This window comes from Strix aluco, chromosome 12 (genome assembly GCF_031877795.1).
Source record: "Strix aluco isolate bStrAlu1 chromosome 12, bStrAlu1.hap1, whole genome shotgun sequence".
NCBI lineage: Eukaryota > Metazoa > Chordata > Aves > Strigiformes > Strigidae > Strix > Strix aluco.
The window spans coordinates 21,599,659-21,614,474 of record NC_133942.1 but is presented as its reverse complement, the minus strand read 5'-3'; the positions used below and the strand labels follow the sequence as shown (position 1 = coordinate 21,614,474).

Below are 14,816 nucleotides of genomic sequence, written 5' to 3'. Positions count from 1 at the left end.
ACTGCTGAAATTGCTGGGCTTTTGAGTTGCATGGAAGTAGGAATTATTTTTCTGGGTATTGGTTCTATCTGTTTTGAGTTTCTTTCAGCTTGTCTTGCTGAATCTATTGCTTTATAACTATAAAGAGCACTTGATGTAGGAAAAACTGCCTCAGAAGTGCTTCTGGTATGGAAGAATAGTGTGTTCAGGCAGATATTCATGTGCTGACATGTCATGCATTATACATCAGCCTATAATCTGAAGCAGCTAATATTCTCACAGATATTTCATGTGGTTTTTTAATGCACATACATGACTGTTACTTGCAAGGCACAGTTGTGAACATTACTTTCTGACTTCCTTGAAAATAAACAATATCCTGTTTAAGTTTACTAATTACATGTTTCTTCTTTAGTTATAGAGTCAAAGACACTACAAGGAGACAAGGGAGAGCACAGTTTCAATGCTCCTGGAACATTTGTCATAGAAAATACAACTGTTGAATTTCAGAAGAGTACAGACAGGGAAATCATAAAGATCCAGGGACCTCTTGGAGCAGATTTCATTATCAAGGTGGGATGCATCTATGTACAAATCTGCAAAGATATTGCAAGTATGTGCAACAGAGTAGGTGGCTGTCCATCAGGTTGTAGCAATACAACAAAATCTTTTAGCTGGCAAACAAGGAATCCTAATTACTGTCCAGAGATAATTTATATTAAGTATATCCAAACAAAATAAAATGATATGAGGTTAATGTCTTTGTGGTGGAAAGCACCACAGGATCTTTAATGGTAAAAATGGCCAGGACTTTTGTTTCAAATATTACTGAAAGAATAGCAGCCTGATCCTGTGCAGTGGATTGGTGTTAATCCAATTGAAGACTGCCACCTACTGAACCTGAGCATTGCTTCCAGCAGCACCCTGGAATCTCCCTTAGACGTTGCTAATCCAGTTACTGACCATTTCTAATCCTTTTAAGCTTTTCTCCTACCCAGACCATGTACCGATGGCTTGCATCATACATGCAGATATTTATATGTAGAAACATATCAATATTTGACTGCTGAAGGGAGACAGCCATACAGTTTTCCATTGGCAAAGACAGATGTTTCAGTATTATCACACCACTTAGCTTTATCTGTCATGTTGTAGAAGTAGACTTTCAGTAGTTTTTATTTTGTATCTCCAATATCACATGTGCAGTTAAACTCACCTAAATATGAACCAGTGTGCTTAGACAAATTATAGAGTTTCCTCTCTAGCAAATTTTAAAAATTTTGCTAATAAAGAGATAAACCAGAGTACAGTTAGGAACTTTGCCAGTCAAGGGTAGGTAATCAAATAGTCTCATTAGTACCTTGAGGAATTTGAAAAACAAAACAAAATACAAGTGTTTGACTATTGGAAACTTAAATTTAATTGTCACTCTAGACTTGCTAGAGGTTTTATGCCTGTTATCATATTACTCTCTGCACTGCTGTTATATCTGAATTATGTTTTGAAATGACATGAACAGTGGAGTATAGTATACACATGTGTTGTAATGGAAATTTCTCCAGACCAGGTACTCTGGATCAAAAGAGAGTGTGGTTCAGTTCTTTTTCTATCAACCCATCAGTCATCAGTGGAGACAAACAGAGTTCTTCCCCTGCACAGTGACGTGTGGAGGAGGTAAGTAATGACAGTTCTTCAGTAGTGTTTACAGCTGAATAGAAGTGGCTGATTTACAACCTTTGTTCTGGATTTTTATTGATTAAATGTTTGTGTTTCTTTGCACACTGGTGGTTCTTCAGAGAAGTAAATGACAGAGTAGCAGGTAAGTTGGCTGGTTAAGTTGGTATGAGCATAGGTTTTTTTATACCTTATATTACTGGAAGTCATGTTCTTCCATAAGGAATGATCATTTGAGTAAGGACTTTGACTAAGAAATAAAGGTATGAAATTCAAAGTGGAAAATGACAATTCATAAAGGATATTTTTGGAAAGTAAGGAAATAAATACAATGAGATTTTAAAATAAGGATAGTCAAGAGAGGAAGGAAGAAAGTATTTCTGGCCTCAGTAATAGACATGAGGGAGAGTTTTAGAACACTTAGTTTAGAAATTAGTTACACAGAAAGCAGAATAAGTAAACAGAATTTAAAGAATAACTACTATCAATACCTTTGACTGTCTGATCTTAGACACTTAGTCCTGATGGTAGGTAGAGCAGCAGGTAGTGTGCCATAGCATCTACTCCTGGTTTAAACACTACAGTTCATACAATGGTTAAACAAAACACAGCTCAGCTCTGCTACTGCTCATCCAACCCAGCCCACTGCTTGTGGTGTCTGGTTGTGCAGAAAGCTGACCTTATGGTAGGAGGAGTGTTTGACATTGTAGATAGCTATTTCAGTTCAGCTAGCGTTACCCAGATCACCTGAAAAACAGACTGGGATACTAGTGATACTGGAGTAGTGATTTTCTTTGAGAGTACAAATATGGTTTAAGTAGTTACTTGGGACATGAGTAAAAAGAGTGAAAGATCTTTAAAGCACAAACAGAGTCTGAGGATCATTTGATGGACCATCCATTTTGGCACTTGCACCTCATTTTAATCTGAAATGCAGACAATATACGTGTATAATATGTAGTCCCACAGGAAACTACTGTATCTTATAAGATACTTGGCCTCATAAAGTGTGATTCTTGCTGGAAATTTGAGCAGCAATACACATCCTCTGATGATTCCATCACACTGTGTTTATGAATTTTTCCCTAACCTGTCTGACAAGGGAAGAAGTGTAAAGCATCACAGTTATTTCTGAGGACTGCATGTAAACACTGGATAACTCAAGGGACATATTTACCGTCAAAGTTATTGGCTCAAATCCAGCCTTATTCAGACTGGTGTTATGGTTTGAAAATTATAGCTACATGCAAATCTCTTTGAAATTAGCCAGGGGTTTTAATGCCCTACTTTGTAGCTGCATGTCTATAATATGAAACTGGTACCTTTATCAACAGGGCTTGATACTCTTGATGGCAGTCCAGAGAGAGGCCAGCAACTGAAGCACCGAAACTAAGCTGCTGCTTACCCATGAAAGTTGTAACGTTAAGAATGGCGTATTACTGAGGCACGCAGGGAAGTTGTATTGCAGTTGCCTGGCTTTAACCTGTTATCTTAAAGCGGATTTAGTATCCAGATTTTCTGTTTGGCATCTTTTACTGGCAGTAAAAGAAAAAGTTCCTCACAACAGAGACTTGGAATCAGTGCACAACCATTCCGCACTTGGATGCTGCTTCTACATTTAATTCTGTAATCTCCATGTGTGGGAAGGGGTAGTGTGACGGCCATCTCAGAAAGCAGAGTCAAGCTTGAATGAGCAAGAATGTTTAAAAATTGTGCTTATCTTGTTTGCAAGTGGCATATCTTCTGAGTCCTTTCAGTACTTACAAGAACTGGAACATACATGCTTTGAGCACTGGAACTGCTTAGTTCTTCTTTATGGTTATCACTCTCATGCATGATGACACTTTGAATCAGCCAAGAGACACACAAGTGAAGCCATTGATATATGATACTTAGCATTTTCAGTAGACACTGGGACTTGTGCTGTTAGTTTATTGAATCTGTTTGGATTTTAATTCTTGTGGTTTCAAACTTTTTTTTCTTTGCACATACCAGAACATCCTCCTCCTCTTCTTAGTTTAAGTCCAAGTCAGCTCTTTTGAATGAGTGTTTTTTTCTTAGCCAAAAAAGCAACATAGTGGTTTATAAAACTCAGATCCCTTCTTGTAACCAGTCTCCACACAGATCTTTTTTTTTTTTTTTCCCACTAAGTAGTTACTTCAACTTTTCTTTTGTTGGCTCTTCAACTAGGAATGTTCTTGAAACTATTTCTTGGTTTTCTACAGTTTAACTTAGCAATGTTTTGGATCTCATCTTCAATTCCTCTGACTTTCTGGTTTAAGTATTTATTTTTTTTAGCATGCATGACTGTGTAATATAGCTCTCTGACATACATGGTAACTCCTCCTTGGGGGAGGGCAGTTATAAATTGTTCAACGTGTAGTAGAACCATATGACTTTGTAGGGTTGCCTCTGTGACAGGTGAGCTGCTCCAGTATGTGTATTTTTGCATCACATAAAAATATGTATACTTTTTTACTTAAAATATTATTAGAATAATGTGCCAGAACCTCATCTAGTGTGAAGATAGGTTAACATAATTGTTATGCTGAATTGCCTCAAATGAGGATCCGGTCCTGCATGTTCCTGTGCAGTGGTTCCTTGTTTAAAAGCAACCCAGAGAAGAGTGACACAGGAAATTAATTCAATGAGCAGCTCATTATTTGGGGGGCTGGAATAAGGCTCCTTTAATTTATCTCCATTACCAAAACTTAACTTTGCTTCTGCATTAGGTTATCAGCTTAATTCAGCTGAATGCGTGGATATTCGTCTGAAGCGTGTTGTTCCTGACCACTATTGTCACTACTATCCCGAAAACAAGAAACCAAAGCCCAAGCTAAAAGAATGCAACATGGATCCCTGCCCTTCTAGGTTTGTATGGCAAAAAAATTTAAGTGTGTGATATAGTCAGTTACAAAGGAACAAGCAGTTGTATTTATTTCAGTTTGTTTCATCTTTAAGGCTACTTAATCTTGGTAGATTATTGCATCTGTTAAAGGTTGATGTCTGACACCACTGCCAGTAGATTTGTGGCACTTCTTCAGTGTTGCAGAATAGGAGACTTTGCTTTATACAGAGATGTTGTAAATATCAATTTGTCTCTTCAAGGGCTAATTCTACTTTATGCCTTTTGGTGAGTGGTACAGCACTGAGGTTGCATGAGGAGGACAGATTGTTTGCCTGCTTTTGGATTTATTGATGCTGCCATTCAGGATTTCTCATTAGACAGACAGTAGCTCCAGTTCTCAGTCAGCGTACAAGTTTTGCACATGGTTTAACTTGGTTTATTCATCTGCCCCCCATAAAAGTTTCATTCTTCATTTGTACTGTGGAGTTGACAACTATTAAAGTTTGATGGATTTGTTTGGTTTTTTTACACTAAGAATAAAAAAACCCCAAAAAACAAAATCATTCAAAGTAAATATACTTGTGGTACAAATACCACAGAATATTATTGCCAAATTATAAAGGCTATAGTATACATAAATTGTATTGAATTGCACTACAGTATTTCAAACTAACTTTTGGATTGTCTGGTGAGGTTTCCTGGCTGTGCTAAAGAATCTTAAAATAACATCACAGTATCAGGTCCCAGAACCTCACATTAATATGCCAGCTGGCCAAGCTAGAGTTATATGCAAGAAGAAAAGGAAACACTCTCAATGGATTTCATTTCCTATAGCTAAACTGTCCATTTCCTTTCATTTCTGTTGAACATAATCGTTGATAGTGACCTCTAACAGTTATAGATGTGCAGACTTTCAAGCTTTTTTCCTGGAGAGTTGATCACTATATGGAGTGGTAAGACTTCAGTAATGCTTAGTGGCAATGGGTGCCAAATGTTGCAAAGCTGGAATGGGAAAATTAGGGAAAGAAAGGGCGTAATTACCTTTTTCCTTGTAAATCTAGCTTATACAGACAGAAAAAAGGAAGTACTACTGGATATAATACCATATTTCTTAGGCTTTAAGTGTGCTCTATGCTGTATTGTTCAAATAAGCAGTTTTAGAATGGTCCTAAGCACCATTCAGGACCTATCTAGGATTAATCCTGTGATGCATTTATTTATCCTGTGTTGCATATATTTATTATGCACTGCCACTCATGTTCCTCAGCGGTCTTTGTTACAGATACAAGTATGTAACTATTTTCTTGTTAATAAAGTAGCGCAGACCTAAAGGATCACTGGTAATAAATTTATCTGCTGAAGGCTGGCTCATTTAATGTTTTTTTTATGGTATGAAGTGAAGAAACTATCTGGTGAATAAATCTCTATCCGTGCAGAAGAGTTAAGATTGTACAAGTCATTGTTTGCCACAAGGGTAATGTGTAATGAATGTAAGATTCCCTCATTTCATGTTGGGAATTGCTTACTTTAAGCATGATCATGTAAAAGTATGTACTTAATGTACAGTCTTGGGTATGAGAAATAATGATGCAATATTTATTTTGTTGACAGTGATGGATTTAAAGAAATCATGCCCTATGATCACTTCCAACCACTTCCTCGGTATGTATAATCAGGATAGCATATGTGTCAGCATTACCACATTTTTCTCTGCAAATACACTATTTGACTACTAAGATCATGGAACATCATCTAATTTTTTTGCTGTTCAGGAGAGCAAGTTTATAACAGTCCTGTACATGTTTTCGAAGCTTGTGATTTATTTTAGTGTGCTCTGGATGATTAGCTTAACAGTAAGAGGTTAATATGCTCTTCTTGAAGATATCAGTATGGAAGACTTCAGAATAGAGTTGTCCCCCTAAGCCTTCTCCTGCTGTAGTGCTGAGGAGAGCATCTCCTTTAAAATGCATGTATGAATCCTTGTCTTGAAAGGTTCTTATTTTGAAGATGTATGCAATGAATATATTCTTTTATAGAACAGATCCCCCTATGTTACAGGACTCTAGAAATTCGTTTTCCCTTGAGAGGTCTCATTCTTCTGCTCTTCTTTAGACCTATACTGTATTTATTGACATCAAGGCTGACATGTAACTTTAAAGATACTGACTTGTCTGAATATGTGGTGCCTAAAATTTAAGTCATCAGAGCACAGTTTGTTGCCTTTTTTTTTTTTAACATGAATCAATCACAAGAATGCAAAACTTCTCTGGCGTGCTTAGATGTTTTGTAAAGAATGTTAGGACTAAAAAGCATTGAGCCATATTTACTGTTAATGTAAAGAATTATAGTTGATGGAGTTAGATGCATATTTATCTGAGTTGCACCTCTGCTTTATTATGTCATGAAATGAATAATGTGTATTTTTCTAAAGAAGTAAAGATATGAAGTAATAAGAATGAAATCATAGACTTGCACGGCTCAGTGGAGCTACTGATTACAGCTGATATAAATGTCATAGTTTATTTCTGTAGCAATTTACACTTCTTATGGATCTGCTGTCCTGTGATGTGCTTTGGCTTTCATACATAGATTGAGATTTTTTTTTTTCCCTCTACAGCTTTATTCTGTAAAGTTTCATAATTATATTCTGTGTCTCTCCACTTCTTTTTTTACTGCCAATTCCTTTGTACTTCAGATCTCCTCTGGAACTCAGCACAATTTATTTACATGAGTATTTCATCTTCTGAACTACTCAGGGCTTGGAGACCAGTTGGAAGAGAAATTTAATCCCCCTTTCTGTGCTTCACTGTGCTCAGCACGTTTGCATGACTCTGTGGTGAGATAGATTATGTCTGTGATAAAGCTGTGGGCAGGTTCTCTTATTTCAAACACTGAGAGCTACAGACAAAGGCTCACCTTGTTTCCGTACCTCAGTGTGTCCTGTCAGAAGGTATCATGGTCTTCCTGGGTGATGCTCAGGAGTAAGAACTGTAAGATAGCAGATGGCCAAGCAGGGCTCAGAGTTTGTGCTGGCAGGAAGGAGAGAGAGGAAACAGGCTGTGTTCCACTGGGAAGGTGCATAAACACAATGAAGATGTAAAAGCAGCTTTATTGCTGGAATTTCTGAAAGAAAACAGCATCTGGAACATCTAGGTTGTATACCTGCATCATGAGGTGAATCTGGTCCGGCGTGGATGCAAGTCGTGTTTCAGTGTGGCAGGATGTATTTCCTCCCTGCTCTTGCCTGTCAAGTAACTGCAGTGTTGTTACTGCTGAACTGTAACATCTGTGCTGGTTCTGCTGGGGCTTCTTCCACCTTTTCTTTTTGCTTTTTCTTTTCTTACCTGTTTCTTACATGCTAACCCAAGCATGTTCTTTCAAAGCAGGCAGAAAACTGAAGTGCTGTAGACATGCTTGAGCAAAGCTGTACAGACTCCTTCACCTTGACCAGCAGTCATATATCACACCTCCTACATAACACGAGGGCCATGTGGAGGACTGCTTTGCAGTCCTGTGGCGTTTACCACTACTTTCCCATTCACACGAGGAAGTTGTGGGAAAGTCATGGTGCGCACCACAAGATCTTGAAAGAGTTCTCCTGTGGCTAGAGTTGTAAATGCCCCACTGAAATATTTTTACAGATGGAGAATTCTTTTGAAATAAATAGAAAAATTTCCCAGGATGAAAATTTTCTTTTAAAGCTTTTGGAATGCCTCCATTTATTTCAGACTTGTTGGACTGTTGAGGATCCCTTGACAGCTGTGGGTTCTGGAAAGTATCTCCTTGACTGCTTGCCCAAGACCCCCCTTTTCCCCAGTAGCCATGGACCTCACTCCATCTTGAAAATGCTTATGGGAGTATGGGATCTGGAGTGTGTTCGAAACTGATGAGATAAAGAAAAACAACTATAAAACTTCATGCTATAAACACTTGCGAGGCTAGTATTACATATAGCACAGTGAGCCTCATATATATAAATCCATGAGCTGCTAATTCATTGAACACTTAATTGCTCTTTAGTTCCTGACTTTTTTTAAAGAAAATGAGTTAACGTTGGCTGTTCATTTAAGTCAAAGAGAAGTGTAACTGTTGCTTCTCAAATATATTCTGTACTTAAGATATCGGTATCTGGGTATACAGCTTTATTCTGAATGCTTTTGAGTATATACTCTGTGGTTAATGTTCCATGGCTTGCTGTATGTTTCATACTCATTCTTCTGTTGAGCTTAAGCATGATTAATATGTTTTTGTAGGCAGCTTAGTGCATTGCTTAAAATAGGAAGTGTCCTTGATTTACCTGCTGTATCATAGGTAAGTAGGTAGTAATTAATTACATTCACCTTTGATTTATAGGCCTTTGCCTCATTTACTCTAAGATTATGACTTCCTTTATGATAGCTAAGTTACTCTTGATGAATTGGTTTTGGTGGGATATTGTAATACTTGCTGAGTCCATTGTTCATAATGGATATAATTTTTTTCATGATCCTTTCTGAGCCTCTGCAGTTATAATAGGAATAAATTTTAAACTAACAAGACATTGATGGACCGTAAGATGTGCTTCAGGACTCAATCATTTCCCAGGGCTTAGCTTTGATTTGGGTGGGTGGTGGAAAGAAAGCAAGAGATAGGAGGTGAAGGGTGAGGAAAAATTGCATGGGGGTCAGTGGAACCTATAGACAAATGCTATGATAGAAGCTTGTTGTCTCTAAACATGACAGGAGCAGGATGTTATTTAAGTTAGTTTTTCTTGAAAAGTAATTGCTTAAATGTACATTCATGCTAAGGCCAAGAGATATGAAGCAGAGTTTGTGGCCTAAAAACCTCCATGTAATTCTCACTTCAGATGGTGCAGCAATTTCCATCTTTATTGTAGTTATGTCTAAGATTTGGATAGATGTCCATTTTGAAGACATTCCTTCCCGATAGGTTGTTTATCATCCCTCTGTTGGAAGCTACTACCCCACAACCCTGCTGATTGACAGGGCTGTGTGAGTTTTCCTTAACCCCTGCGTTGCCCTGCTTCACGAGAAATCAGCTTGGTTAGCTGAAGCAGCTGAAGCCTTTTGCTTGAAGCAAGTTGGAAAGTGTGAGTGCGAAGTCATTCAACGGCATTTTAATGAGAGTGGAAAACTCTTGCGGAACTGCAGTGGTGACCAGCCAAATGGTACCTGTCACAGTTTAATTTGTTCACAGTCCTTATGGATGAAGACAGTTTGAAATGAAATGACTGGGTTTACCCAAAGCAAGTATTACAGTTCCCATAAAAATTCCTTTTTGAACAGATTTCTTAAGGGTAGTCTGCATGATGTGGGCAGTGATGAGCAACTGTGTGTAATAACACCCTCAGTCAGCCCAGTCAGATCTGTCTTTGTCTTTGCACTTCATATAGTCTCAAGTACATATGCTTCTCAGTCTTTGACAATGGTAGTAAGAGTATATGTGACCATATAAATTAACTGTGAAAAAGACTCTATTTAGATGATTTAGACTATTTGCAAGTAAAATCATTCCAGTAATAGATCTCAGTATATTTAGGGTTTTTAATTCATATATGAGAACAAGATTTTTGGTTATTTTGGAAAATTACTTAAATTTATAGTTCTGTTTTTCTTCTCATTTTGCACATGAATTTAAGCCTGGAATAATGGAAGGTAGCTCTGTAATTCTATGTATTTCTATTCAGTGTATGGTAAGAATCCAGCAATCAAACTATCACTAATGTGGGATGCAACGTTTTGCACTTTTAGTGGAGGTTAGTGGAATAAGAAATAGCCTTAGTTTTAATATATGCGAGTTCTTCTTCCAGGTGGGAACATAACCCTTGGACTGCATGTTCAGTTTCCTGTGGAGGTGGTATTCAGAGGAGAAGTTTTGTGTGTGTAGAGGAGACCATTCATGGAGAGATACTGCAAGTGGAAGAATGGAAATGCATGTATGCCCCTAAGCCCAAAGTCATTCAAACCTGCAATCTTTTTGACTGTCCTAAATGGATGGCAATGGAATGGTCTCAAGTAAGTTGAAAATTAATCTGGATTTCTTGATTTCTAAGGAAAGCCTCTAGTGTTGTGTTACCATGTATTTGTGAGCACAGAGCTATTAGAAAAATATAGCCCTGCAAGCATAATTCATAGTACTTACTAGGAGAAGTTTGCACTAAGTAATTTGGCCTGATAATCAAAATGTTAACATGTCTATGTGGAGAAAAATGCATGTAGAATTATTTATGCCTGTTAAATTCCTGCTTTGCACAGAGGAGAAATTAGAACCAGAGGTCAGGCCCCTTTGCAATCAGGTCATTTGTCTCCCAGTTCTTGATAAATGTAATATTTCACTGCATATAATAGCTAAAGGCATGTCTGTCTAGGGGCTGACATGTCTGCAAGGGTGATTTTTCCAGCGTTCTTACCTTTCATTATAGTAACAAGAACATAAAGCCAACTTATCTTGGCTGTAGTTATCTGATACAGTCAGATAGCTCAGTGCTTCTATAATTCCTTAGTTCATCCAAATGACATCACTGACATATAGTGAAGAAACTGTTCTTACAGCACGTCTGCCCCAGCTTTTAACTGAAAATGACCACTGTGAGAGAGCATATTCTCAGTACATAGCCACCTCTGTTTCAGTCTCTTGCCAATCAGATAAGCTTTACAGAACCCTGAGAAATCACTTGTATTCCCAAAACTTAGACATTTTTTCCAGCATCGGCCTTTACTTTAGTCACCTAACAATGCAGAGACAAATTCATATGTCTCTGATACCTGATTGATTGTGGAAGAATTTTAGTGAACGCATGTCAGTACTTCTAACTTGCTTTTTAACAGTATTTGTAAGTATAATAAAAAAGAAACAGTATGAGATGGTTGCATTGTCTCCTGCAGTGCACAGTGACCTGTGGCCGAGGCTTGCGTTACCGAGTAGTGCTGTGTATTGACCACCGTGGGCAGCATGTCGGTGGCTGTAATCCACAACTTAAACTTCACATAAAAGAAGAGTGCATCGTGCCAATACCATGTTACAAGCCAAAAGGTAACTGGAATTTTGTCTGGGCCTGTTATTGTTTTACATTTTTGTTAAGAGAATTAAAAGCCCCTGGTAACCTTTTTCAGAAATGCCAGAAGCTGGAATTTACTAGGTCTTATTTCAGTCTTGGCAGAAACAAGCATTTTAATTATTGGTGCTAGGAAAAGTGCCCTGCTGATATTTTTTGCTGATAATGGACCAAATTGTCATGAGGTGAACATGCTAACTAAATCTCTACAGCCTGGTCAAATTGGGAAAACCAGAATTAATGAGTTTGGCGTGGGGAGGAGGAGCTGTTCAATAATACTTGAAATGGGAATGATACTCCATATGTATAACCTGGGATCTTGTTTGTTTGCATCTCATTAAATGTGTCAACATTCTCAGTGGGCCTCATCAGTTCATTAACTTATAATCAAACTGCTTTCCTTCACTCCATTTCTGCATATTTAAAAGGCCTGTAACAATGATGTAAATTGACAAATACTCTCTAAAAGAGTTGGTAAGGCATAAAACAGTAGGTGGGAAGGTGAAAAGGAAAAACAAAGATGAGAGGGAAAACTAGTGTATCTTGTCTCTTGCTCATTTCTGTCCCTCCGGACCCAGAAAATTTTAGTGGGTGCTGCTCCCGTTCTTTCGGTTTTTATTTGAAAGGCTGTATTTCAGACCTTCACAACTCACCATAAAGATTTACATAGAAAAAGTGAAAGCTATCTCTAGACAACCCTATGTTTCTCTTCAGGATGTTTTCAGACTCTAGAGAATTCTTCAAGCAGAACACTATGCAGGGTTAAACCATGAAGTAGAAACTAGCACTGAAATGTTAAGAACCTCCTTCTGGGGTTTTACTTAGGTTTGGAGGCACAGATGCTCAACTGACCTACAGTACTCCTAGGAAAAAGCATCACAAATGTGTAGGGTGTATAGACAGATAAAAGAAACTAGTGTTGTTTTTTAAATTAATTTCCAATTTTGAGGAAGCTGGCTAAATCAGGAAAGAAAAACATTTTCTGTGAAAATTTTCTAATGCAGCCAGTCTGTCTGGAGAGCAATGTACATTTGCTATGCTCTGGCTTCTTTTTCAGCTATAGACTTAAGTTATGACAATAATCCATTACAGGGAGATATAAACTGCAATCTGCTAGAAACTGCCTGCAGTTAGGGAAGATGTGGGAAGGAAGCAAAAGATTACACAGGAATGGAAATTGGATAACTGGTACCCTCTCAGTAAAAAGGGGTGTCAGGATGAACAATCATCATGAATCTTCACAAATCATCATGAAGAAATTTTCTAGTGTATTATGTTTTGCTATTCAGTGTATCTTTATTCAAAAGTATTAGATGAATAGGCAATGTAAAGTGTGAAGTGCTAGGGTGAATAATGCTAACATCTACTTATTGCTTTGATTTTGGAGGAATTACTGAGTGTTGGGTTTTTTCCTCTATCAGAAAAAAATCCTGTGGAAGCAAAATTGCCATGGTTTAAACAGGCACATGAAATGGAAGAGACCCAAACAGTCTCAGAGGAGCCAACGTAAGTACATTGTCTTCTACAGTGAAGAAACATTTCCGGCATATTTTGCAGATCATCTGGAATGACTGTTGCTATGCAGTTTGCTTTGACAGTTGGCCCTCCTTGGGAGATGAGTTGTGTTGTGAGCTGTTCCTAATTTTACATCCCAATAGCTTTGCTTCTTGAGCTCCTGTTCTGGATGACACAGAGCTGCTGTATTATAGTGTCCCTATATCATTCAAGCAATGCAAAGGGATCTTAATTTAGCCTAATTAAGCCCTAATTAATGCATGTGGAAGCATTTCAGCAGATGTTAAATAAATTCAGTTTTATCCCATTCATTGCTGTTACCTCAAGAATGTAGTGGTTGTATTAAAAATTAAGAGGTACTTTGTTGGATTGCCAGAATTTCCTTGGGGGGTGAGACCAATGCATAAAGAAAGTGAGAAAAACCTGCTGATCTCTGAGTTTAGCTGAATCTGTGGGGATAAGTTGTGATATTTTACACGTGTGTATGTGAAATAACATCTGGATTTTGTGAGTCCCCTTAAAAGCTGATGGGGGTAAGCCTCACAACATTTAAGTCCTGAAGATGAAAGCATAACTTAAATCCAGCTACACTTGTTCCTGTCCCTTGTATGTTGGGACAACCACATGATTGCATGCATCCCCTGTGTGTGTTTCATGCATATATCTACCTGTGTAAGCCAGCACAGGCAGGACACAGGAACAACCACAAAACCACAGATGAAATGCAAAGAGTAAATTTATTTCTGTTATCCCATGACCCGAGGGATCTCTGCAGCAACACCCAGGCAGAAGCATGCAAGCAGGAGCGCAGGCACTGCAGAGCTTTGTCCTTGCTAGTCAGGAAAAGGAGAAGAAATAAAGATCTCGGGCTGCCGCTTTTGCCTGTATATATCCGGGATTTTCGCAGGCGTACTTTTCCACCGTGCTTTGATCTTTCCCACAGCAGGGCAGGAATCTCAAGGATGTTCGATAAGGTGCCTCTGCATTTCTCACAGGCCTGTGTTATCTCACCACAGATGTTTTACCCATCAAGCATACAGAGCTAAACAATAATTAGTGTGATATATGTGTTTTCTGGCACCCCAGCTGCAAGTCACTTGAGCGTGTTTACAATCCTCCTTGCCAATCTTCCGTTGTATTCCTACAGTATCTAATATAGTCAATATATAGTACATAATTTTCTAGAAAGTAGTAACTTTCTATAAGGTTTTCACAAGAGATTTGAACAGTATTTTGTTGTGCTTTGCCAAATTCTGCACTCATTTGTAGTAATGTTAGTTTAAAACAATTTAGATGAGCTTACTGAAGTTACTCTGGATTTATATTGCTCTGAGAGTGGAGTGTGCCCTACAACTTCTTATTTTTATTCCTCCATCTAGCTATTCCTGATTTTTGGCACACATGCACCAACAGGTGTGATCATGAGTAATAAAATCTTTACACCTGCACTGACTCACAGAAGAAACCTCTTGCCAAACAGGTGTTTGCATAGTTATGGTGACTGTACTTTAAACTTTTCACTGCTCTAGCTTCTCAGGTCAAGTGTCAACCTACTGTGAGCAGTTATTTCACTCTCCAAATTGGTGGCCCTGAATTCAGGCAGGGTAGTAGCTAAGATATAAAAATAAAGTGTGATTGTTGAAGGGGGTGATGCAATCCAGTGTGCCTGTTGAATGTCAGCATATCAGAATGAAGGCATATGAGGCCATCTCTGTTAAGAGGATTCAGTGTGAAGCTCTAAAGAAA

At 38.1% G+C, this 14,816-nt stretch overlaps 1 protein-coding gene across 1 annotated transcript in view; it reads left to right on the top strand.

The window, feature by feature from the left end:
* The window catches only part of ADAMTSL3 (ADAMTS like 3), a 101,779-nt gene that overhangs the window by 37,189 nt on the left and 49,774 nt on the right, over positions 1-14,816 (top strand). Inside the window, exons 7-13 of the mRNA XM_074836944.1 lie at positions 395-552; positions 1,542-1,653; positions 4,386-4,524; positions 6,113-6,163; positions 10,311-10,515; positions 11,386-11,533; positions 12,977-13,061. Coding sequence (XP_074693045.1) covers positions 395-552; positions 1,542-1,653; positions 4,386-4,524; positions 6,113-6,163; positions 10,311-10,515; positions 11,386-11,533; positions 12,977-13,061 — 898 coding nt within the window. The remainder of the gene's footprint in view (positions 1-394; positions 553-1,541; positions 1,654-4,385; positions 4,525-6,112; positions 6,164-10,310; positions 10,516-11,385; positions 11,534-12,976; positions 13,062-14,816) is intronic.